The 27,772-nt window shown below is 36.0% G+C and overlaps 1 protein-coding gene across 1 annotated transcript; it reads left to right on the top strand.

Moving 5' to 3' along the window:
- The first annotated feature begins 71 nt into the window (after positions 1-71).
- On the top strand, positions 72-21,651 carry LOC140153698 (spermatogenesis-associated protein 7 homolog). Its single transcript, XM_072176522.1, has 10 exons — positions 72-198; positions 11,185-11,265; positions 11,553-11,645; positions 12,125-12,172; positions 12,842-12,966; positions 14,278-14,738; positions 15,959-16,159; positions 17,097-17,150; positions 20,185-20,320; positions 20,981-21,651. Exons 1-10 carry the CDS (start codon positions 174-176, stop codon positions 21,068-21,070), a joined length of 1,314 nt encoding a protein of 437 aa, XP_072032623.1. The 5' UTR covers positions 72-173; the 3' UTR covers positions 21,071-21,651.
- Positions 21,652-27,772: the final 6,121 nt, after the last annotated feature.

The raw sequence follows: 27,772 nt of genomic DNA, 5'->3' as shown, positions 1-27,772 counted from the left end.
CTGTTTACAAATTTTGACCGCTTGGTGGCGCTATAACCATTCAACAGCTGTGACCTTTGACATGACATTTTGCCTCGATAATTATTTCTTTTCCATGACAACTATCAACAGCAAAATCATGCAAGCGTGAAATATTTGATTGAGATATGGTGGAGTGATAGATCACTGCAGATATGGCGGCTAAAAGCAAGCCAATTGGTAGGTTCTGAGTGGGTGTAATTTTGCATTGTTTACCTGTAAATATGGACGTATTTATATTGCCTAATTTTTAATCAAAATTCGGAAGACATTCATCACTGTTCATTGACTGAAGTCCTGAAGACTGAAGTTCATCTTCACTTCAACTCACAGTTCATTTTACACATGCATGCATGCAGACATAGACTGTAAGGTACTAATTTCGAGGAGCATAACAAACACCAAATTGGTGTCATAACAAACACCAAATTGGTGTCGTATGACCTGACTTGCATGCATTCTTTTTTTGTCGAGAGTTGACATAAATTAGTCTAGATTTTTGGTTTTCCCTATAGCCGTGTACTCAATGCGCAGTCCCTAGCCGCCTAGTGAGTAGATTTTCTTGCAATATTTGGCCTATTTACCTTCAAATTTGATCCTTACATGTACTTTGATTCCAGAACAATATCCAGCGTAGTAAAAAAAAAAATTTTGGCGTTTCTGATCGTCACGATGAAGCATTTTTCAGGACAAAAATGGTTGCTCAGTTCTTCGTCTCATTTGTTTTTGTCGTAGGCAGGTGGTAGGTTAGTCTCGGCACACACTGTATGTGTCTATAGGAACGACGAGCGTTAGGGCCGGCGCAAATTGGCTGTGCAGAGACTATCGCTTGATGGTGATCAATGACGTATTTTCACTTAACTTAATCAACCAGTCCTTCATTCAACTGCTTACGCACGGTCATCGGGTTGTGCTTGTTCCGCCATGTTTATTGTTTTGAGATCGGGGCCTTGGGATTTAGGCTATTTTATTGGAACCAAGGCATTGTCCCTTAATAGGCCCGTAAAATGGCGGCACTCCCTAGCTTACTGAAAAAAAGTACGCGAGTTCATGCAGAGGGTGCTGGACGTGATGACGTGAAAATTTGAACGGTTGAATGCCGGGCGGGCGGGCGCCGTATGAATATGAAATTTTATTATGAAATTTTATTTTTTATTTTAGGGCCTATTTAAATATATTTCAATTAATAAATTCATAAATAAATAAATAAATATTTTAATAAATAAATAAACGATTTAATAAATATTGTAATCAATACATTTAATAAATTTTATTTATTTAATTAATATTTTAAATAAATAAATAATAAATAGCATGATTTAATACATGGACATTTTGTTTGTCCTAAAAGTAGGCCTATGGCATTTATTCCGTAGACTTTATTAGAAATTAATTATTTTCATAATTACTTGTAGGTTTAGCCCTTTCCAATTCAAACGGAATAAATAGCATGATTACACATGTTTGCCATATGAACATAATAGCATTTATTCCGTAGATATATCAGGAAATAATAATGAGCATAATTGTTTATAAAAAAATATATAGGCCTAGGCCTATATATAATTCTTGCAGGCTTAGCCCTTTCCAATTCAAACGTTAAACTTTTATTGGGCTTAAATATAGACGGAATAAATAGTATTTGTCATTAAATGTTAATAACATTCTATATATTCCGTTTGAAAACACAAATATAATGATCGAAAGGCCTACTCTTAATTTACACGGAATACATTGCATTTGTATAAATAAATAGCCTAAATGATCATTATACTAGGCCACTAGGCCTTACCCTCTATTGTCTAATTTATGCCCTAATTATAATAAATGCTATTTATTCCGTTGAAACAAACACAAATATGCAGATCACATTGACATTAAATAGGCCACTTACTGTTATATGCCTAGGCATATGATGCTTGTGGACTCATGACTTCAATAAAATATCCGAGTAATTTGCAATGCACTCATGCATCGGGGCGGTCCACTGCATCAACGCGAAGGGGTATTACATGTATGGTACAAACACGCAGCTTGTTGTTGAGTACAAGAACATTCAGCAACTCTACCATGCATGCGCTATGCATGTCTAATACATGTTACGGTGAAAATGTGTTTCTGCACAGCTCAAGCAATGAGTGCACGTACACACATGCTGTTGAGTGCAGAGCTGTCATGGCTGTGTCTGTGTGTAGTGCAACTTCAAGCATACCCGAGCCAACGTTCAAGAGTGCAATGCTGTGAATTGAGCTCTACATGTACGGTCTATGTTGTGTACGTGTTTTGCACAGGCATGACAAGCAGTGCGAGTACACACATGCTGTTGAGTGCAGAGCTGTTCAAGCATGTCGAGCCTACGTTCGCTACACAAAAGTTTGCGATTTTCTCGTCTGTATAAACAAGCCCCCCTGGAACAAATAGGTCCGTCTAAAACAAATAGATCCGTAATCACTTCTTTCTTAACCTTCTTCCCCCAAAACTATCCTAGCCCCTCTTTTTGCTGGTCATAAAATCCCCCAAAGAAATCCTTTTCTCACCCCTCCGGGCGGTGTTAATTTAAGCTTGTTTGCTATTTTTATTTTGGTCGACGCTATATATTAGTCCCTTAATAGGCCCGTCCTATGGAGCTTCAACACGTAAAAATCACCAATACGGGCTTATTAAGGGACTAATATAAGTGTGTTGGATATCGTCAAGCTTTATATTAGTCCCTTAATAGGGCCGTCCTATGGAGCTTCAACACGTTAAAATCACCAATACGGGCTTATTAAGGGACTAATATAAGTGTGTTGGATATCGTCAAGCTTTATATTAGACCCTTAATAAGCCCGTATTGGTACTTTTTACACGTTAAAATCTCCAATACGGGCTTATTAAGGGACTAATATAAGTGTGTTGGATATCGTCAAGCTTTATATTAGTCCCTTAATAGGCCCGGCCCTATGGAGTTTCAACACGTAAAAAGTACCAATACGGGCTTATTAAGGGACTAATATATAGCGTCTGACCATAATAAAAATAATACAATAGCAAACAAGTTTATATTAATACCGGGTCCCGGAGGGACGAGAAAAGGGATTTCTTTTGGGGATATATTTTCCAGCAAAAGAGGGGCTAGGATAGTTTTGGGGGGAAGAAGGTTAAGCAAGAAGTGGTTACGGATCTATTTGTTTCAGACGGTCCTATTTGTTCCAGGGGGGCTTATTGGTTCTGACGGACTTATTTAAATTGGAAGTCGGCAAGCCTACAAGAAATCAAATGTTATTTCATAATTAATTATTACGGTCCTATGGAATACGGAATAAATGCTATACTTATAGGACAAATTATAATTTTTATATAATAATGCTATTTATTCCGTTTGAAATTGAAAGGTCTGAGCTTAGAAGTAGGCCTAATTATGATAATTATGTCCTTATTAATTCTACGGAATAAATGCTATACTTATAGGACAAATTATAATTTTTATATAATAATGCTATTTATTCCGTTTGAAATTGAAAGGTCTGAGCTTAGAAGTAGGCCTAATTATGATAATTATGTCCTTATTAATTCTACGGAATAAATGCTATACTTATAGGACAAATTATAATTTTTATATAATCATGCTATTTATTCCGTTTGAAATTGAAAGGTCTGAGCTTAGAAGTAGGCCTAATTATGATAATTATGTCCTTATTAATTCTACGGAATAAATGCTATAGGCCTACTTATAGGACAAATTATAATTTTTATATAATCATGCTATTTATTCCGTTTGGGTCATATCCAGCCATGTATTGTGTCTTGTTATGGTTTTGGCCTGACCAAGGAACCAATGGGATTCGAGGATTTTGCAAAATCTGAGTGCGCGATGGATTGTTTTGATCATTGATGAATGACTATCCAACAAGTTCGCATCGTATAATAATTTCCCCACCCACCACTCCCAATAGCAGAATGGGGTGATTGAAAGGGTAGTGTGCATTTATGTCAGATTGATATGTCATTCTCAAGTAAAGAGAAATATAGAGAAGCTATCATGTCACTAACAAACCGATATTAATGAAGTGTATTATGAAATGTTTAATGTATTTATAATGCAGACAAATTTACGGCTATGCCGCACAATCAAAGGGTAATTTCCTTACTGGTTTTACCATGACTCATCCAGGCATAAAACTTGTCTCATTATGTTTACACCACAGAAGTTAATATTACCATATGTATGAAATGTTATTATTATGAAATGTTTCGTTGTAGATATAATGTATACAAAGACTATGTCGCACATGCAGAGGGTAATTTCCCTTCACAGGTTTTCTATGGCTCATCCAGGCATAAAACTAGTCTACATTATGGTTACACCACATCAGTTTATATTACGTATGAAATGTTATTATTATGAAATGTATAATGTAGTTATAATGTAGACAAATTTATGATATGTCGCACAAGCAGAGGGTAATTTCCCTCACAGGTTTTCCATGGCTCATCCAGGCATAAAACTTGTCTACATTAAGGTTACACCACAGCAGTTAATATTACCATATGTATGAAGTGTTTTTATTATGAAATGTCTAATGGAGTTATAATGTAGACAAAATTACGGCTATGTCGCACAAGCAGAGGGTAATTTCCCTCACAGGGTTTTCTATGGCCCATCCAGGCATAAAACTGGTCTCATTATGTTTACACCACAGCAGTTTATATTATCTATGAAATGTTATTATTATGAAATGTCTAAGGTAGTTATAATGTAGACAAATTTTCTTCTATGTCGCACATACAGAGGGTAATTTCCCTCACAGGTTTTTCTATGGCCCATCCAGGCATAAAACTTGTCTACATTATGTTTACACCACAGCGGTTTATATTACCTATGAAATGTTATTATTATGAAATGTCTAATGTAGTTATAATGGAGACAAATTTTCTTTTTTTTCGCACTTACAGAGGGTAATTTCCCTCACATGTTTTTCATGGTTCATTGAGGCATTAAACTTGTCTACATTATGGTTACACCACAGCAGTTAATATTGAATTCTTGTCTATTGTGTTTCAGTAGTATGTTAATTTTTAATTGTCCTTAGGTGATTCAGGGCTTTGCATCACATATGAGGAGGAAATCCTTCACAATATCTGCAAGTAAAGTAAAGTAGGAAGGACAGCATCATAAAATATTATATAAAGTTGTTATTACAATATAGAGAAACACTGGATTGCAGAAAGCCTCAACATATTGGCAATACAAGTAAAATATTACAAATTGTAGTTTTCTTTTAAAGCTTAACTAGCTATGTAATTTCAAATGTGTTTATCACAGGGAATCCAGTGAAAGGCAGTCAGATCTTCAAAAAGAAGGAGAAAGGTCACAATATAATATTGTTCCTTTTATATATTTGGATTAGTTTCAGAAAATGGAGATCGATAAAAGATTAAGGAATATAATGTTAAGTAGTATGTGTGGAAAAATTTGTTTCTCGCCAAGGACTACATGCATAATTGCTGGAGATGGGGATTTTGAGATTCCTTTAGTAAATTATAACAATATATATGCACATGTACACAAGTAATTCACTATAAAACCTTTTATCTATTGTAACTTCCAGGTCACGTACACACCTGCGGAGATAGCCAGGAACAGTTACCCTCAAGATATTGAATGTATGCACCAGTAGTATATATACCTTGTGGGGGTCTCAGCCATGGTAATTCTGGTAATCAACGCTTTCAGAGTGTTCCACTCGAATCCAAATTCTAGGGGATGGGTCTACCCTAGGATAGGTTTGATTTGATTTGGAAATAGCTATCTGTACAGTCCCTGTCACTGTGCAAATAACCGATCCTCGCCGATTGCAATAGCACAAATTGTAACACTTGCTTCAGTCCGCATCACTGTGGTAAGGGAATACGATGGTGGCTGTCGTGTTCCAAATGTCTTCTATATGTTCTCTATGAGAATAAATTTGTTAAATTTTTGTCGGCTGAGATCTAGGTAATTGGTGTAAAAAATTTGAAACAAATTTAAACGCAAAATAAAAGGCAACTTGTTGGATTGCCATCCATGATATGCAAAATCTTCGTGTTTTGGTCTTTCTTAAGCTTCTCGGTCGTAGGGTAAATGGTCATTATTGTTTCATATGTCAACGGAATAAATGCCATGTTCATATATTTATTTATTATATTATTTAAAAACAGTTACTTAGTTTTTTTTTTTTTTTTTATTTAAAATATTAATTAAATAAATAAAATTTATGAAATGTATTGATTAAAATATTTATTAAATCGTTTATTTATTTATTAAAATATTTATTTATTTATTTATGAATTTATTAAAGTTATTTATATATTTATTTCATTACTTATTTATTTATTAGATGTATTTATCAAAATATTTATCAAATCTTTTATTAAATTATTAATTTATTTATTAAGCAATTTATTATTATATTAAATGAATTTAAAACAATTAAATCATTTATTTAGATATTTTATTTTATTATTTTTTAATTATTTATTAAATTATTTTATTTATTTAGGCCTATTATTTATTTAGGCCTATTATTTATTTATTTATTTATTTATTTATTTATTTATTTATTTATTTATTTATTTATTTATTTATTTATTTATTTATTTATTTATTTAATTATTTATTTAATCATTTATTTATCATTTTTATTCACGCTATGCTGTGTGCTGTGCAGGGCGCGTCGTAGTATAGCGACCTTTGCTTTGAGTGCGCCGCATAATACGCGTATATTTTCAGTAAGCTAGGGGTCTTTATTTTATACGGGCTTTTTAGAGGACAATGCCGGAACCAAAACAACAGCGGGAATCGTGTGTTAAATTGACATTGAAAAGAACAGGAGGGATCAGCGAAATTTACTCTTGTGCGCACGCGCAGTGAAATTTGTCATTTTTCATTCGTGATCATTTTTGTTGGACGCTGGAAGAGAGGCGGCTTCTTAAATCATCTTTATTCGCGAAATTCCAAATGATATTATTTCAAGAATTTGGTAAGAATCCTAGTTAAGTTTCAGCTTCTAATATGAGTACAGTTTTACATGCATCGTCCAAATTTCAAAGAAATTTTTTTAAATGCCACAGCGGCGCAAAGTCTTAAGCGTGTAAATCACATTCACACACAAAATGGGAAAAACGAGTCTCAGTGGACGAACGGCGTCCATGAGACTCAGCGAGTCTAACATAAATGGTCTTTCAATTTGTGCCGAGTGTCCTTGGCAGACTTGACTATGCTTCAGTGGTCATGATAGGATTCAATAGATAACCTCTGCCCCACTAATACCCAGCTATTGTCTGAAATTGCACCTTGGAAAATATATTATAACAACTCAGTCTCAGTCCCTCAAATGATAGTCATACATGTACATGTATAACGACCAAAAGATAAATGACTGACTATCATTGTTCCGCAGTCTAGCATGCATGTACAAATAGCATTCATTAATTTAGTTCATGGACATGTTAATATCAGATGTCACAATAATAAATTTAAAAAATGAGATCGTGTATCACTTTTTACTCTGAACTTAGTCATAAACCGTAAACTCCATTTTCCGAGGCGCGGAAAACTTCCGCGCCTCCGAAAAGGGCGTTTACGGTAAAGACACCAAATTGGTGTCGTATGACTTATGACTTGATAAACAACACAAACTACTCCACGTGGAAGTTGTTGACATTGTTTGTGACTTTTGTTGAACAAATTCCTATTTTCTAACAACATGTGACACACCAAAACATAAAGATCGACTACCGGTATCTAATGACTTCATAGTTAGTGTACAATGATTCTAAATTTACCATTATCTGCGGATTCCTTTCTGTTCAAACACAAATTTGTAGTTTCATATTTTTGCCGTGATCGCAGTGTTCGGCGAAGCTGCCAAATAATTCAACACTGATGGCCATGTGATGACGTTGTTCAATCCGGGTCTCTGTGGACTCTACCACTTCACCGTATGCTAAATGCTTTTGCGGCAATGGGCATGATGGGGGCGGGGATCGCCCTACGCCGTCTGGGTGATTTGTCAATCAAGTCAATTACCTCCCCTATAGCCGAGTGGAATTAGTAATATCATGAATATGCTAATCCTGACTTCCCATATCATGAATATGCTAATCCTGACTTCCCATATTGCATTGTGCGATAAACATGGACGACTGCTGCGAGTGAAAAATTTGGCGTGTTCTCACCGATTTCATCTAAATGTGTAAGAAATAATCATCTGATTTCAATATGGAATCAAGAAGAAGAAACCGTAATCACCTCATATACGACTAGAGACAATTTCAGTACAATAGTAAGTGTGCATAATTGCTAACGAAGATGAATTAAGAACCGGTAACCAACACGATAAAGGGTGCACCTCCGTGTATGTTGCCTAACCACTCAGTCTCTCCATGATAGTCATATAACGACCAAATGATAAATGACGACTATCATTGAAGACTGAGTTCCGCAGTCTACTCTGAACTGTCTCCAGACGTCTGACAGTCACGAGTGACAGACATTCACATTCATTTGACGTTATACATTATAATATATATAGTGGGAATTCCAATTGAATGAACGCAGCTTTCAATAGCGTGGCGATTTTTTGCGTACACATCGCGCGATGTACGCCAGCGTGTGCGACTCTGCGTGAGTAACGCGGAAGTGAATCCAACCATCATGATGACATGACCATGCCAATGCACTCGTGATTGGTTAGCATTGTATCCAAGGTCGTGCGTTCGCGTTGTAATTTGAAATACGCGATATACGATCGCGGTTGGATCGAGTACAGCTGCTGAAAGCTGCGTTCATTCAATTGGAATTCCTACTATAGGTACACTTCTAAGGTACATGATCATATGATTATGATAGTGCATGACTACATGTTAGTGCCGTACTATTACGCTGCCTTTTGTATTCGCAGAGGAGGACAATTTCGACCTCCTTGTTTGTTTACAAACAGAGAGGTAGACAAAGGGCCTGTCAAAACTGTTCAGCTTGTCCAAATACTCAAGTATCAAAAGGATGGTCCACAATAGAATGATTCACGCAACATGAATAGGGGATTAAAAAACTGTGAAGTAGGACCATGTGCTTCTTTTGTCCAATTTGGCATCAAGATTTCGAATGGAAACAGTTCAGACCCAGAACACGATCATGTCAGAAATTAATATTTTGTTCTGGGTCTGATTATTCGGACTAACTACATGTATGAAAGGGGCGATGCTGACTTTTAGACCACCCTAGCTATATTGGTACAAATGACTAATTTATCAAATTAAACTTTCGCATCAAGGTTAAACATGTTTTTAGCTATGTACAAACATGGAAGAAAGAGATGAGAAGGAACCACAACGACTTCGATCGGCCAAGTTTTAATCCGCTTATCTATTGACGCATGAAAAGAAAAGCTATCAACAGTACTTGCTTTCATGTATAATCCATTTACCGCGATCGATGCTTGGCAAAATCATTACTGGAAAAAATTTATAACAAACCCATCCACGAACAAACAAACGCTACCCAGAAGTAAGATTCTGGAATTTCACTGATGCTCTGAACATGTATAGTAGCTTTGTTTTCTACAGTCAAACTGTTTTCTTGATCGTGTTGTGTAGAAATTGTCCTATAAAACATCGAAAAGGTAATCAAAATCTGCCGTTTTTTTGCTGAGTTTCATCTTTAGCAAATAAGGTAAGATTTTGGTGACTTTTTCGATGAAAAATAGATGTAAAATGTTCTTAAATAATGCACAATGTTCGGTTGAGTCCGGTACATAAAACCTGTTTAATTTAATAGTTTATATGTGTATAATCGTAACTAGCCAACTCGTTTCAGTGCCAAAGACTGCCAACTCTGAGAAAAAAGTCATCAAAGTTCGGAAAAATTGGGCAAAATGGAAGAAAAAGATGTAGGCCATCGATGACCGATGATCACGCCACCAGAGAAAATCCTATAGGGGGCTTGAACGGAAGGTCATTAGTTCAAATCATCCTTCAAACACGCTCCAGAAGACATGCAAATACATGGAATACAATACCAATCACCTATTTAACGCGGTATTGATCAAAGTAAATCCTCATGAATAACAATGTCAACTAAATGTCGGTAAAGGGAGTGGACAAAGTGAATGCGTTCGTTGTGGTTCCTTCTTATCTCTTTCTTCCATGGTACAAACATACCTTTTATTTCATCGAACAAGCTTTATTTTGTTCCGAAATCCATGTTTTTATCGCTATTTTGGACATACATGTAATAGTTAGTTGTAAAACCGGTGATGCCTCCGAAACGTTTGCGTAAAGTGCTTGATGTACGCTCGTTTTGACGATAATTTAAGCTAGGACATTATGCATTTTCAAGCATGTTTGACATTTTTTCGCTGCCTGACGCAATGCTGCATTTATTCAAGATGGCAAATTTATCGAAAAACAGATAATGTATTTTTCTGAGTAAATGCTTCCATTTTTTCTTCTTCTTTGTGGTACTGCACAACGTCCCTTAGTTTTGTGACTTTTGGAACTAGACGAGCAGGAATAATGGTGTGCGCATGTGTTGTGCTTAGTCCTTGATGTTGTAGTCTTGTGCTTTAATTAGGTTGCTGTTTTACGGCCAGAACCACTCGCTTCCTAGCGAGTCCCAAATTCAACTGAATTTTTTTAATTTTTATAACCTTTCTTGTTTCTTCTCATTTTCCACCAGTTAGCACCACAACGTGTGCGTGATAAGGTTTAAAATTGATTGCGTCGTCGCTCTGTTTTACAGCATAACATTAAGGGAAATTCAATGAAAAATACATGCACAAATGCATATATACAGGTTTTCAGTTGGGCATGTTACTTTACTGCTGTGCATGTTGCATGTACTTTTCAGCCTGTCGTTAGGAAAAAAGCTCATTTGTGCATGTAGATTTTATTTTCTATATCGGCCCCTGTCACAAGTCCTGATAGTCAATACGTTGTGTGCTCACTGTGCTGTGCCTGCAAATCTTCTCTGGACTCATACTATCCAGCCACTTTGCTGTCAGTTTTTCAAATACATTGTATTTGCTTCATTGGCAGGATTTTTTAAAGGGTTCTCTTGGTACATTGTACATGTAGGCCTATCTCTATCAGCTTAGATGTAATTGATGATATATTTTCATGTGGTTTTTTTCTTGTTTCATACAGGAAGTGTGCACAAGCTGCCTCCATCTGGCACAGGTGTTATGAGGAGCCCATACAAAGGACATACATCAGTCAAGAGCAATGGTAACACACTCTACTTTTTTTTTAATTAAAAAAAAAATTAATTGTAGTTCAATTTGGTAAAAACAGAAAAAGATTTTAGATGTAATTTAGTACCGGTATGGACATTTGGGAATAAGAAAATGAATACATACTTTGCATAGGGAGTACCATAAATTTGAACAGCAAATGCAGAACATTTTCAATAAATAATGTTAAAAGGGATTGATTCACTCATTACGGGTACCGCCATTTAGACTGTTTTAAAGTCAAAGTTTTATTTCAAGCTCTGTCTTGTTGTTTAATTTCAGCCTTTGCTGCTACCGGCTGTACACGTCTTGTAAATCAGTATGGAGTCATGGATCATCTCAATGTCCATTATAAGAAGATACATACGGCAAAATGTAAGTGACTTGTTAACCTGGAATTGAACTAAATCTATTTCTTTCTCAGTCTGTAGTGACTTACTACAATGGGTTGTAGCAAGTATGCGACTAAAAACAATATTCTTTATTCTCATTAATTCTTGACACTTCAATTCAAATAAAAATATCAAAAGTATACTAATTTTAATCAAATTAATTTCTACTATAAATTACCTAGGGCTTAAGATCGATCAGTCCTGTTAATATTGCTATATATGCCTCTTGATTGGTTCAAATAGCGTATTGCGGCAATGTGCACATGCTGAACCGTCCTATATCATGTCACACAGGTAAGGACCAATAAGATTTTAAGAACGTTCTCAAGTGTTTAAGAATAGTGAGTAAACTAACTTGTGTGAATTATTATTCTCACTATAGTCTGTATGCCTTCATCGAGGCAGTAATTTAGATTTTTTTATTGTATCTCTAATATATTAACATTCTGCTTGTTTTCACAGCTCGTATCGACAGCTCAACACCAAAATCATGGACCACCAGCGTAAAAAGTAAGCATGATATATCATTGGGCAGGAAAAACCTATGTACTTGTGGCCCTTGAACATATTTATAATGAAACTGCCAAGAGGTTACATAGGAGGTTTTGCTTTAAACATGTTCAGGGGCCAAAGACACATTGGAGGTTTTTCCTGGCCAACAACAAATATTGTTTTTTGTAACTTAATGTATGGTAACATAACACTTTTTTCTTTGAATAAATTCATCAGGTCTGTAGATTATCCATAACATAAAGAATTTCATCTGATCAAGACCGGTCAAAACTTATGTTTTACCATCGGTTGACTTCATCAGCAGTGTTGCTGTTTTGAAGTGCTGTGTGATATTGAACCAGAAGTTGATGCAGCATCAACCCTTGTGTCAAAGTTCTTATGTAACACAGGATTGTACAGATGTGAAAGTTGGTAGGCCCCTCATCTCTGAAGATAATAATAACACATCTGAAGAAAATTGCTTTTATGATATGCTTGCCTGCATTTGTAAATAATGTTCAAGCCAATAGCTTCATGTAAACAGTCATAAAATACATGTCATAGAATCACACTGCATACTACAATGTTCCATATCAGTAATAGCAATTTCTTAAAGTTAAAAATTTCAATATGACATTGTTTTTTTTTTTAATCCACTTCTTCTCTATATAATTTTCCACAAAACAGAGATAGACCAGGTGAAAAGGCAGGGCATGCAGAAGAAAGCCAAGTCAGCCAGTAGACCATCGTCACGATCCTCATCTAAAGCATCTGGGTACAATAGACCAGACACAGCGAGATCATATGATAGGGTAACTAATTTATTTTTGAATTATAATTATAAAAGGATGACCTGATTGACAACCTTATCCTAAAGCCTCCATTCCTCTGCAATACGGAAAACGGGAAAAAATCACGGAAATTGGAATTTGAGCACGGAAAATCGAAAATGAAAAATTCTGAAAAAGTAAGCTTAAAATTGACAGAAAAGTAAGAATTTTCTTGAAAAAATATTTAAAACTATCCAAAAATTTGTCAAACATGAAATAGCTGAACTAAAAATACAATTTCCAAGCATAACAACTCACTTTAAATCACCCAATACAACCCTTGTCTCAGTACATGTGCGCTGTTGATGTTGCATCACATGGTTGGAAAATAACTGGGCCAGGTCGATCATGACAGCTCATGACCGCAAAACACTACACTCTGTATGTACATTGTACATGTGCCGTACTGGTTTACTGTGCGAGCGTACCGTGCTTTACGTATGACCTCCTTGTGGCGCATATAATTAGCAGTGAACTGGCTGAAACTGGATCACGGAGTGTGCGCTTTCAGTAGTGATTGACTGAATGCATGCCATGTGCGATTTGTTTGTGTAACGTTCTTAGTCAATTCGAAGGTCGGCTTCAGTAAGGTAGGACAAATAACTAACAAGTTTCATGTTGTCTTGTCATTTTGCTTTGTAAGGTGTTTTTATAGGGATTTATGAGTAAAACGGAAAATCACGGAAAATGGCAAAATTGCAAAACAGAATTTTGATTTTGTAAAACGAGAAATGGAGGCTTTACCTTATCCCTCACACTCTTTACCCCATCAACTGCTGGGGCTATCAACTCATAAACTTGGAAGAAGAATATTTGGGTGATGGGTCTTATATTAAATGTCAGTCAGGCCGAATACATTACAATCAGGCCACCTGCCTCTACTGTATTGTATATATTTTATTTCAAATATCTGGTTTCAGGATCTGACACTTCAAGATTTAAGATTTTGACATATTTTCCATGGTCCAATTTCAATACAAATACTAACTGCTGGAGCTATCAACTCATAAACTTGGAATAAGGATGTTTGGGTGATGGTCCTTATATTAAATGTCAGTCAGGCCGAATTAAATACATTACAATCAGGCCACCTACCTCTAATGTATTGTACATGAGTAAATACATTAAAGGGTTTAAATGAGATCTCAGTTACTTATTTTTTTTAAATTTACATAAGCCTACCGGATACTTGCATACACTCACATAAAAATTAGTGTTTTTTTTGTTTGTTCATGATTACTAGAAATTACTTTCCCATTCCATCTATATTTTATTTCAAATATCTGGTTTCAGGATCTGACACTTCAAGATTTAGAGCTTGTAGATCATCTGTTAGAAGACGATGATGATGATGACATATACGGACAACATCAGAGACGGAATGCCAGCCCTAAACAATCTAGACACAGGCCTAAAGAAAACGGTCTGAACAGTACCTACGGTGCCAATAATAACCAATTAGGCTATACGACCACAGGACTAAGTACATCAAGGAGAAGTAACTCACGATTAAGCGGCACTAATAGACCTAGATCAGGAATGACGACAGATCTGCTTGATAAAAGGGCTGATAGCTTCACGACACCACAGAAAGAGTATACTCCAAGAACGTTAAGAACTAATGCCCAATCTAGATTAGCACAGTCTAAGAATTACAACCCACCAAAGAGGAAAGCTAAACCTAAGGCAGCTGAAGAGGATGCCTACTCATCGTTTTCTGAGGAAGATATCGAGCTACCGCACGACCAAACAGGGTTAGTCATGAGGAAAATTATTGTCAATGTATTATAGTGCAAATGATGACTGTATTAGTTTGGATATGAAAGGTTAATAATGTGTATGTCCAGTGTTCGAAATAAGCACTTATCCTCTTGTCCTCTTGTCCAAAAATCACTGGGGACAACCATATTGAGATATGTACTTATCCTCTGGACAAGCACTATATTTTATCTCTTAAAAATATGACACATTTTGGGGACAACCAAAATGTTTTGAGGACAAACAGAATTTATGCTTTAGTTGTCCTCCAGACAACCTCCATATTTTCCTTATTTCGGACACTGTGTATGTCTGTATGCCATGCACTTCACAATCTTATTCTCTGCATGTTTTCATAATTTTCAGAAAAGGAATGTCAAAAAAAAGTGTTTATTTTTCATCGGAAATTTTCAATTTTTCAATAAATTCCTGACATTTTGAACAACTGTTTCATACCCAGGTATTTTCGATGCTTTTCCCGATTATTTTTCAGTTGATTTTAGTACCAAAAACATCTAACAGTCATTTCAAAATGCCAGTTTTTTGTTGTAAGACTCCGTTACAGAATTAAACCTTGCTGTTTTACTCCATGATTTCTCTGATTTATCAAAGCCCTGCTCTCCGTCCAAGTTAACATGAGGACAAAGGAGTAAATTATTTAACCTTTATGCAATGTTTTAGTTTGATACTAAAGTAAACAATTCATCCCTTTAAAAGTATCATAGTCTCAAATTTAACAATTATTGACAGTTGGGTCACCTGCTTGAATCATATTGTTCTCTGGATTCCATCTTTGAAGACAGTGTTTTGATGACTTACCGTTCGAATGTATCATTACGTTCACTACCTGGAGAGAATTGATCAAAAATTGAATTCCCTCCTGAGGTTCGTATCTGTCAATGAGTTGACCAGATCACAAGGATGCCATTATAGCTAGTGGCAGTATATATCACAATTGGGTCAATGAGTTACATAAAAATGACCTTGTGTGGTATTTTGGTTTCCAGGAAGTGAGTTTTGCGTAAGGCAATTTGTGGTTAAATGTTGATCCCTCACTACAAAATTTATTACCGTCAATTTGGTTGAAAAAGGAGGTGAGACATGATCAATCTCTCCAGGTAACAAAACATAATGTTAATCAGTGAATTATGTCAGCACTTAACCTATACAGCATGTCACAAGAATTAATAACAAGTCGTATTATTTCCTTTAACAGAAATGATGAGTATGGTGAGCCGCATATCCCAAACAGCCCTACTGAAGATGAGACGAATGATGCCGTAGCATATTGGGTATCGAAACATTCCAAACCTACGCCACATCTAAAGAATACAGGCAAAGAATTTAATACTACTCTAGGTGATATACAAGAAGGACATGTCTTAAACCAGTCACAGAATAGCTACACCTTACAAAGGTAGGATCTTATTATATGGGCTTCACTTTGGTGTTTAAACTGGCCAGGACCATAAGTTGATACAATCGGAAACCAGCAAAAAAGATGTGTTTGTTTTCTAGTTGTCCAGTGTTTAGACTGATTGCACTACAAAACTAGCCATTGGTGATGTCTGTAATGCTATCAGTGGATGGATCAATAGTAAATAGGCCAACCTTCTAGTTTGAATTGACACGATCTGGTCCATGGGGGCCAAAGGCGGCAAATTTGAAACTGAGTTAACGGTAAAAATATGGAGTAAAAAAAAAAAAATACATAAGAAAATAGACATCAAGAAACTTCATAACTTTAGAACCAAGTATGCTAGACCTTTGGTGTTTTCAGTAAATGATAGCCTTTTGTATGTGTAATGTAACAATTACAGTAACTCAGTTTTCAAAAATGCCTCCTTTGGCCCCCATGGACCAGATCATGTCACATATTATATGGGCTTCACTTTGGTGTTCAAACTGACCAGGACCATTGTAAGTTGATACAATCGGAAACCAGCAAAAAAGATGTGTTTGTTTTCTAGTTGTCCAGTGTTTAGACCGATTGCACTACAAAATTAACCATTGGTGATGTCTGTAATGCTATCAGTGGATGGATCAATAGTAAATAGGCCAACCTTCTAGTTTAATTGATATATCCCAAATCCTCAGTCGGTGAAAGATTCTACCTAATTATGTAATAATTCTAGTTTGGTATATCCCAAATCCTGAGTCACAAATATATCCCAAATCCTCAGTCGATGAGAGATTCTACCTAATTATGTCACTAATGGACACTAATTTATTTATGACAGCATTCAAAAATCTTATTTGTCTCCAACCCTAGAGTTGATTGAAAAAGATTGCATGAGCCAGTAGTGATTGACGGTCAGATCTAAATTAACTCAAGTGTCTTTGACTCATTTCAGGAATAGAACAATGGAAATGACTCCAAGAAGATTCTCCAGGAAAATGGAGGAACAGTAAGTTATTAAATAACTAGCGAGAGACCCGCGCTTCGCGCGGGTCCCCGCTAGTTGAGTAAACGGGAGCGGTTAGTAAACGGGAGTGGTTAGTAAACATGGTAAACGGTGATGATAATCATGGTGTCTTGGTGTAGATCATCTTATTCATCCAGTATAGCAATGATCATGTTAGCTTGATAATCATAAATATCCAGACCTGTGATAATGTTGTTACTCATTCAATCCATCAGATTACTTTTGAAACAGCTCGTGACAAAATGATTGATTTTAACTTTATCATTATTTATAAAACATTAAGGTTAGAAGAGGTTGCTAGAAAACGTTTCAATTTCGGGTTATAATCGTAAGCAACATTAAAAGTTGCTGCAAAACATTTTAAGCGATTCCGTGTTGTTAATAGCAAGGCCTATATTCTAGCCAGGATTTAATTACAGGCGGGGCAATGAGAATTTCCAAAATGTGGACATTCACCCACACCCTAACATTTAACCTTTTAGGGCTATACTGAACAGTTCTGTCCCTGTTGGCTACATTTTAACCATTGTTAACATTCCCTCTGAAAAGTGCACTTTCTTGCAAATCTGTCACCCAATGAACCCCTTTTCATCAGCTTACACCCATGATCCCCCGAAATGGCTTCAAGGCCTTTACTCACCAAGTTTTCAATTCTGAGGGGACACAACCCCTGCACGGCGCTGACACAATGGTGCTTCGTGGCCATTCAAAAAGGTGGCGGCAAAAACTTTGAGTGTGCCCCCCTAGCCTGAATCCTTCTGGCCTCTAATGGCGGCGCCTTTTTTTACCCACAATCCTTCACGTTGCCTTATACAGCACAGTGGAGCGGCCGTGCGTGAGTATTCGAGGACTGGAGGATCGAGTCTAGTGCACCCCCCCCCCTTCGCTACTGTCTAGGCCTACGCGCGGAAGCCAACATTAAATGCGTCCATACCATGCGCGGCAATGCGCGTGAAACTATGGTGCCGTGTACGCGCAGGTGCGTGACTCGCCACTTACTGCATTTGACGCGTTTGCTGTCATGACCTAATCCATAAGGTTATTGACCTCAACGGCCTAGCAACCAACCATTTTTTTTTGTTATTTCCATAGTGATTGAATAGTTTTGCAAAAATGAACGTCAGATGGTTTAATGGCAATATGTACCCGATCAATGTACGCAAAAATCAGAGCTGAAAGTGAAAGTATCTCGGCGCCTGCTTCTGGACAAGATTTAGCGACTTCCTTTTATTTATATAGATATGAGTAAATAAAATGTATGTCTGCTTGCAATGTCAAGCCAAACCAAGTTGATGTGTGCTCATATAGTACAGTAGTTAAATTAAATGTTTATCGGAAGTAATTTTGTTTGCATTTTGTGCCTAATGATGATGAATTGCAATTAGCTCAAGGACTTACATTAGCTACAGCCCTTACAGTAGAAGTTAAGTTCATGTAAATTAATGTAATACTTATTTGAAGTTGCTTCCTATAGTAAATACCAGAGAACTTCAGTGATGGCTCTTTCTAACATTGCGTCGACCGTAATCATGGAAGTGAGGTTCTGATTGACTAATCATAATTAGCTACGATTGATCGGAACCTGATTGATGTCTGATTGGCCGATTTCCTGCCGTGGCAACAGAGTCGGTGACTCTTTTGCATGGCGCGCGCGTATACATTTACATGCAACATCATGCCACCGCTGAAGTTCTCTGGTATTTACTATAGATACGTATTTTTAAACTGCCACATGGTTCCATAGGCACTTATTATGTAACATCATTGCATGTCACAGAAATTGAAGCAGCTTTAAACTCTATAAACCCGGGGGGGGGGTACTCAAGTTTGATTTTGGTAGGGGTGTGCCGCTGAGAATTTGAAAGTGGACCCATAAATATACCAAATTTTCAAGAAATTTGGACCTGTTGATATACCAAAATTCAAAATTTTCGGCCAAATTTAACCCATATTGTCATATTTTTTACAAATTTTCCCAAATTTTTTTTGGACAATTTCAAAATTTTGGCTAGATTGAGGCAAAATTGGGCAATTTTTCAAGTAAATTGAAAAAATAACCCATTCATATACGGCCAAATTGGCTTAGAAAAAGGGGTCATTGATATACCAAAGGCAAAAGGCGAAAATGCTACCCATATTTGCGGCACGTCCCCGTATGGTCATTTGTACTAAGTACTCCCCCGGTATAAACCTAAACGTATCATTATTCAGAGATACCAAAGATTTAGATCCAAGGAACTCGGACTATAAATGCCATATTAGGCTATTCCATTTAAAATCCACACTACCCCTGTGGAAGATTTAGCTAAAGAATTCCACAGTGGGAGTATGAGTTTCAAAAAGAATAGACATTTGGGTAACTTCCATTTGAAATACTTACCCCAGTTGTGGAAGATTTAGGTAAAGCCATAACACATGGGTTTCAAAATGATTAACACTGACCAATTACATTCGAAAAACATACTGCCCCTGTGGAAGATATTTCCAAAATCTTCCACAGGGGTCGTGTGGATTTCAACTGGAATAGCCCATTGCGTTGGCTCTCATACATACAGAAATACCGTAATTCTGGCTCATTTTGGCAAACCTCAAAATGGAACAAAAAGTAGCATCTAGAAGTATGCACATTAAGATCAACATTGGATAGAACATTATTTTCCCTTCCATGTGTGGAAATAAACACAGATGAGTGCACTCAGTGCAGTCTCTCCCAGTGATTTTGAATAAGGATACAAGATACAGCTCTATAGAGGCACAGAACAAAAGCCAATCGTGTACTTATCGCATATGGTTACTTTTTTAAACACTGGCTATCCAGGCTTGTGCATTTTTATTGTATGAGTTTGGAACGGTCCATGGATTTCCCATGGATAAGCATGTGTCCCTCACGGACCAACCTGGGTAAACAAACAAACAAACAATTATCTTGTGTTAAGGTATGTCAAATCTTGTGTTGAGATCAAAAGTTTTGAATCATAACTTATTATCTTGTGTGTTTATGTTTTTGATTTGACAGAGAAGAAGAATTGCGCTACTTAGAGTTTGTGACTGATGTTACCAATGACGTACTCAACCGAGGCATATTCACCAATAGAGTATTGAAGCAAGTGTTTGAAACGCACATACAACTTCACAAACAACAATTGGATGAGGTAAATAAGCTCAGCTCGCAATTCTTTACTGTAAAAAGACTGCTCAGTGCCAGAAGTGGGTAAGTGCAATAGCTGATGTGTTAGCTGCCATGTATAGATGAGTACAGTATATTGTGTGTAAATTGCAAATTGTTCACAGGGCAGCTATTGCATTTGCCCACTTCTGGCACTGAGCATGTAAAGTTATTTTTGAGATTTTTATGTTTTTTTGAAAATGTACGAGTTGTTTATTTTGTGGAAACTTTGTATACCGGTAATTAAGTATGCAGTAACTTTATATAAAAAATATCTTTTGATGCCTGCATGTCCACTTGCGAAATTTGCAAAAATAAATCCAAATTCAACAGCAATAGCAATTATACCCCCAATTAATAATGGTATAGGCTGTAAAAGTTCTGCTCAAAATAAATTTTGGAAAAATTCTGCTACAGAATAATAAAAAAGAATTAGCATGTTTTCTAGATTTTTTTGGAAGAAAATTATCCTGGGGAGTCACTCTCACCCAAAAGTACTACCCTGCTCTATTGCCTCATATAACCTGTCTTGGTACAAGGCTAACTCTAGGCAAACATGGAAATAATACCAGTCCCATTGCAGACTCAAACATATTCACCATCATTGCCTTTAATCATGAGTACCATACCTTGTGTCATTTTGCAGGCTCGGATGCGAGACCTAATGCAGCAGCTCCAAAGAGATCTTCAGATTCCAGATGACGATGATAACGACGATGATGATGATGAGAGATGACATACACCTCTAGGTTACCAATTAGTAAATACCAGGATCTTTCACTACTTTGTTTCTTCACCTTGATTGATTTCTTGATCTGTATTCACAAAAATGCACTAATATTGATCTTGGACTAAAATAAGGGGTAGCCCAACTAGGTAGGACCTTCATTCACTCATTGGTCGAAACATTGCAAGAATGTCAAGAGGTGAAAAAGTTTAATCAATGATATATAGCTACTTTTTTTCAATGGTTTCCTTTTGGTGAGTCTACAAGTCTAATCCATTACCTGATAACACCTATATTTGTTTAGGATCAGGTTAGTGTGTTTTTGTGAATACTATCAAAATTGTGTCTTGTAATCAATAGTTGTATAGCTGAAACCCATGTTTTTCTTCATTGTAACTAATAAGTGGGTACAGGTGACTTTTTTTGTATTATATCTGCATGGTGATGTCAAGGAAATCTGTGACTTATGTGTGCGAAAATCATGTTTGACCTTTGAAAGCTTTGACCAACCTAAACGAATTTTCATTCAGAGGTGACTGATATACAAGTCACCATGACTGTAGCGAGGTGTCTGTGTGAACAATGAAATTATTTCTGATATAAAATAATTTGTTCATGCATACGATATAATACCGATCATCATTTGTAAAATTATGTTCAGTTATGAACTGATACTGAACTGATTATTTTAAAAGACAGAGCAGGAATTTAAAATGCTGTTGCTTTTGTTAATTTATTTTTTGTGTACATTGGCAAAATAGCAGCAAACAAAACTAAAACTTAGTATTATTATGGTTATATCAATAAGTAGTGTACTAGAGCTACATCTACTATGATCAGTTCATAATAGGCGAGAATTATTTAGTTTTTGTTACTGTGTGCATCAATAAAAGTGCTAACTTACACCTGCTTAAGGGCTGGGGTATGAACGTTTGGACAGTATTTATTTTGGGACATTAGAGCACATCAAACATATCGAATTGCATTCTGAATACGAAGAATGTCATTCTGATATCAAATAATTTTGATTTTTTGAAATTCGCAATTTAATACAAATTTTATGGCAAATCATTAAAATTGATATTTTGATATTTAACAGTACTTGAAGTAAACTTTATAAATCTGATGATTTATACTTAAAGTGTATGTAGGTGGGATGAAAATCGACGATCAATTGAAAATTTTGACCTTTACGTATTGAAGATATGGATTTTTTCCCAAAACACCAAAAAAATTAGGTCTTTTTGGGAAAAAAATCCATATCTTCAATATGAAAGGTCAAAATTTTTAATTGACCGTCGGCTTTTCCTCCCTGCTACATACACTTTAAGAATATATCATTAGATTTATATAATTTACTTCGAGGACTGTTATATATCAAAAATTTGAAAAATATCAAATTTTTATAATTTGTCATAAAATTTGTATTATATTGTGATTTTTTAAAAATGAAAATTATTTGATATCAGAAAGACATGCTTCGTATTCAGAATGCAATTCGATAGGTCTGAGGTGCTCTCATGTCCCACAAAAAATACTGTCGAAACGCAATAAACGCTCATTTTGGATCCCTTAAATTCACACAAAGCATGCATTAGTCACATAATACCCAGTTTACATAGGTGCTGCGCCCAGGTTTGTGAACACCATTCTATTTTAATCAACGATGATATGAGTCCCGCCTATTCTGGGCTGGTCATAGTATTTCATTTATAGATATTTTAGCAGGTAGAAATACAAAATTGTTCATCCAAGGTATGATTATTATAATTATTTTTCGTAGTGCAATTTCTTCATGTTTATGTATCCTTGTCAAGTTACTTAAATAATTTGTACCAACGATTGTAGCCACTCTTGAGTAACAAGTTAACAAGAGTTACTGTGTGTGTGTGCTTCTCTATTGTGTTTTAAATGCATTGTACTACTTTAAACGCTATAGTATTATCTGAATTTCTGAAATATCCATTTAAAAATTGCAGAGCTAGATTTGCAGGGTTGTGCCTGTTGTAATTGTGTATTTTATATATATTTTCTAAACAGAAACAGTTACGCCACCAATGTACAAATGTAAGTGTTGTTGTAAAAAAAGATTGTAAATTAGAAGAAATCATTATTGTTTTCTAGTAGCTTTATAAATTGATTATCATGCATACCCAAAGTGGTTAAACCCAGAGTCATGTATGCATGTTGCTGACAGAGAGCAAAATAGTGTATAATCTGTTGCAAGGTTCCTTTTCAACGTTAACCATCGCGTGACGTCGAGCATCTGCATAGGACCTTGTGGAAAGTTATATGAGCTAGATGGCTAGCAGTACACTTAATTTGTAATAGGTATTCTTCAAAAAATTATACCTCCAGATTATTTCTCATGCGTCTGTAAACTTTGATTTCTGCTTGTGCTTACTTGTGTTCTGTGTGTAATGTATAGACCTTTTCATATCAAGATCGGAAAAGTTCGGAAAACCGCGATATTTATTTAGTAAGCTAGGGGGTCAAATTGTACCCAAACTGGCAGACAATAAATGTCATGAATTACGACACCCTTTTGCGCGAAAATACAGCTTATTAAGCCAATTTGAACATGGGGTCATCGCGAGAAATATTTTCCTAGCATATTGAGCTAACACCGCTGCTACTTGGTTTTTCACAATAAGATACTAATGGAAAGAAATGGATAATGTCCGTAATTTTTCGTCAGTTAAATTTTTTTCCAGAACGTGTTTGTTTACGTTCATCACCTCTTCCATAGTCAGTCTCTTACACAACGCTACAACCGCACGCTTAATTGCACGTTGAGTGTCCTTGGCAAAAGTACCTCTCTCGTCCCTAAATTGACCATCGAAAGTTCATCGTAGTTATGATGCCTGTTACACATTGGAACTTCGCACTGTACATGATGCTGAAGAGGTACTTTTATGCGTGCGCGCTAGGGAAATTATTTCATGCTTCGGGTTTTATCGGAATTACTCAGTATGAAAAGGTCTATTGTGTTGATACGCTGCACACAGATCATTGTAACACTCAAGCTTAACAACACAAATTGTTGTTCCATTTTACGCTTTTGCCGGAAAAATGCTGGAGGTACACTATTTTGCGTGACAAACTAATGTGACATATTGTCAACCTGCTATGATAATTGCCTAAGTCATTTTTTGTAATTTTGAGAACAAGTACAAAAAAGGGTTCAAGCATGAATTTAAACATATTTATTCACCAATCTTTGCACAAGAGCAAATGATAATGGGACAAATTAAAAGGATTAATCAGAAATGATTAGGGTGATTACGTAACTGATGCATGCTTGAACCATTGTACTTTGTTTTCAAAATTACAAAAAATGACTGGCAATTATCGTAGCAGGGTGATGGTATTTACAGTAGCATTATACACAGGGCAATTCTAAATCTCTTTGTTCATACCATGTATATATTATGTAGCACAGAGTGTATCTTGGAATATATATTATGCATGAGATTAATTTGAATTTATTTGTGTGTATCATTTCATTAAGGTTTAAATATTACTTAATCAGCAATAACCAAAAATAATCATGAGTATTGTACAAATGCAGTGCCTTAAGAAGGTGTTTTTGTGTGTGTTTTATTACATAATATTATACTATAAATCATATATATCATAACTGTTGCATACTTTATACAATGACTTGAAATGTGTTTGTGTGTGTCGCCAGTGTGCATTATGTAAAATGAGTGTAATACATATGAGTCCCGGGGGGGGGGGGGCACTCAACTTTGGAAGTGACGGTATGTGCCTGTAACAGGCCCCCTCTTGAAGTCGACTATACCCGATGATCCCCTTTTTTAAAAAGTCATACCCGATGACCCCCCTTTTTTTTAGTTGCAGCTACTGAAAGACCCCCTTTTTTTTGGTTGCGGCTACCCAATGACCCTTTTTTTCTAGATTTTCTAGAATAGCATCATCAAAATGTCAAAAAATAGTGCTGAAACTTTCAAATTTTGCTCAATAACCCCTTTTTTCAAAATATTATACCCAATGACCCCCTTTTTGATTTTGTTTGTACCCAATGACCCCCTTTTTTAAATAACGCTTTGTACCCGATAGGCCCCTACTTCGCGACGCCGGTAGGCACATACCCGTCACTTCTAAAGTTGAGTGCCTTCCCCCGGGATATGAGTACTAACACTAGTGTAACAGTCCAATCTTTTATCTGGCCATGTTCGTTATAGCTTTGGGCAAAAGGGTCTTGCTAATCAAATTATGCGTTACCTAGCTAACTCTGCCTTAATTTGGCAAAGTGATCAAATTGAAACAAAGAGACAGTGGTACTGAAAAGGTGTTATTTAATTAAATACGAATAGAAAGAAGTGGCTAACATGCATTTGCAACTTTTCTAGACTAAAAGTGCAGAGGTCAGTTTCACTGTGGGCCATTTTCAGGAATAATGGGCAATACTTTTCATAGGCAACCATTAATTTGAGAGAAAAGCATATATTTTCTGGTTGCAGGTTCATGGTATACGGTAGCTGAGACCCGATACATGCTTGTACCCAGGCCCGTAACCAGGGGGGCTGAGGGCGGATGCCCCCCATCCCAAAATGCACCCAAAGTGCACCTTTTTTTTACCCCAACAGTCCCATTGGGTTTTTTTTATGTCTGTTTGGTTAAAAAGGACCAAATTTTGGGGAAAAAAGTCCACTTTTTCAAAATCTGCCACCCCCACCCCCGTCCAAAAAGGTTCAAATTTTGAAATAAAGGTCCACTTTTTCAAAATCAGCCCCCCTCCAAATAAATCCTGGTTACGGGCCAGCTTGGTTGTACCCAGTCCTCTGGGTTCTTTAAAGTTTTATCTCTCTGCCAAACATTCAGCTACATTTCACGTAGATAAGTGTCCTTGAAAAAATAATTAACATCTTCACCCAAATGACCAAATGTTTTGTATGTTCTGACTATATTTTCCCCAAAAGTCTCCAAATTTGACATATTTTGGTCAAATTTAAACTAAAATACCTCAAATTTTAGTGCACTGTGTTGCCCCAAAACACCCAATTTCTTCTCATAATGCTGTCTGGTTTGAAAAAGATGAGCTTATACTATACTAGTGTCCATCATGAGTCATATAATGATAAAATTGTAGCTTGGTTTGAGTAAAAACACATCAACAATGCAAATTACAGGAATAGAATATTAAAATACACATATGGAAAAGTAGTCTCTTTTGCTCAAATAAAAGGGGTCCCACAGTTAAGCAATGGGAGAAAATTGTCTTTTTTCACTTTCAACTTCAATTACTATAAAGGGAAAGTCTTTTATTTTTTGGCTCACTCTTAATTGTCTCATGTATATATTAAACTCTACTTTTCACAATTTTCAAGAAAATCTGATGAAAGACCTCGTCGTACAGGAGCACTAAACACCGCAAGGTATTCCCAAAATCTCACTCAATTTACTCAAGAAATACACTGACATGCACCCGTGTTATTAAAGTAGCGTGCTATAGACGGCCCTCACTTGATAATAGTCAGTCTGATTGACTTGGCTCACACGATATTTCCTAGAAATACTTTGCCAGATTCTACTCTCTAAAAAGGAATCTGATTGGTTACAAAATGCCGTCGTACAGTAGGAATAACCATACCCTCTTCCGTACAGTCCTGCTTAGTGTGCTGTGTGGTAATGTATGCATTGTGCATTGACCTCGAACGCCTCTGTACACACAGCGTGCACACACTGGAGTCGAGTATAATTTATTTAAAGAGACTTTCATAGGAAAACTTTTCCATATGTATTGCACACATTTTGTTTAAAATAATACGAACAGGCGACCATCACCTCTATTACACCCACCTGGAGAATCACAAAATTGGTAATTATTTTGAACATAATGGGCAGTTTCAATGCTAAATCACATATTGGTTTGGATGTGGCCCAAAAATGGTGTAGATGTTTTACCTTTGAAGGTTTGCAGCTGCTTAACCCCCTGAGCACTACCTGTTGATCTAACATTGCCTCTGATCGGTCAATTACATGATACCTTCACTTTAATCACCAATTATAATGGAGCTTTGCAAATAATTCACCCCAAATTTTGATGCGTGGTAAAATTATTCTAACAATGTCGCTGATTGGTCCAATTGATAATGAAAACCTCTTTTTGGCCAATCGGCAGGTAGTTCTCATGGGGTTAACTGAAAAAATATGGCAGATAAACAATGAGATTGGACTGTAGTACTTTTTCATAATTCTTATGTACCATATGACTAAAACTATGTAGCTTCACTAAATAACTTGATCTTGTTCGACTGTGCCATAAACTGTTTAATACTGTTTCTATTTATCAAGTGCCTATTATATTTACCATTGAGGACCTTGGATCTAAAACGGGGGTTAAGTCACATTGAGTGCATTTTGACAAAAATGCCAAAAACCAAAAACGTGTTTTTGTGATGAAATGACATGTGGATGCATGATTATTTCTTCCATTACGGAGACTTAAAATCTTAAAAACTTTTTGTTATGACAAATGGATGTATTGTAGTGTGGTTGTTTTTGCCATTTTCAAATACTGCTATTAATCTGAAAGGAAGTCAAGTCCAATATTATTGTTAAACACAATAACAGTGTGCCATCTTTAGGCTAATGAAATGAAATTATTAGTTCCCCGTCACCCGCCCGCATATACCTTTTCAATTTGACCAAAACTTTCATAATTTTCATAAAAAAGTCAATTAT

The sequence above is a fragment of the Amphiura filiformis genome, chromosome 5 (genome assembly GCF_039555335.1).
Source record: "Amphiura filiformis chromosome 5, Afil_fr2py, whole genome shotgun sequence".
Taxonomy (NCBI): Eukaryota; Metazoa; Echinodermata; class Ophiuroidea; order Amphilepidida; family Amphiuridae; genus Amphiura; species Amphiura filiformis.
Note: the sequence above shows the minus strand (reverse complement) of the source record. Positions and strands in the feature narration are given on the sequence as shown.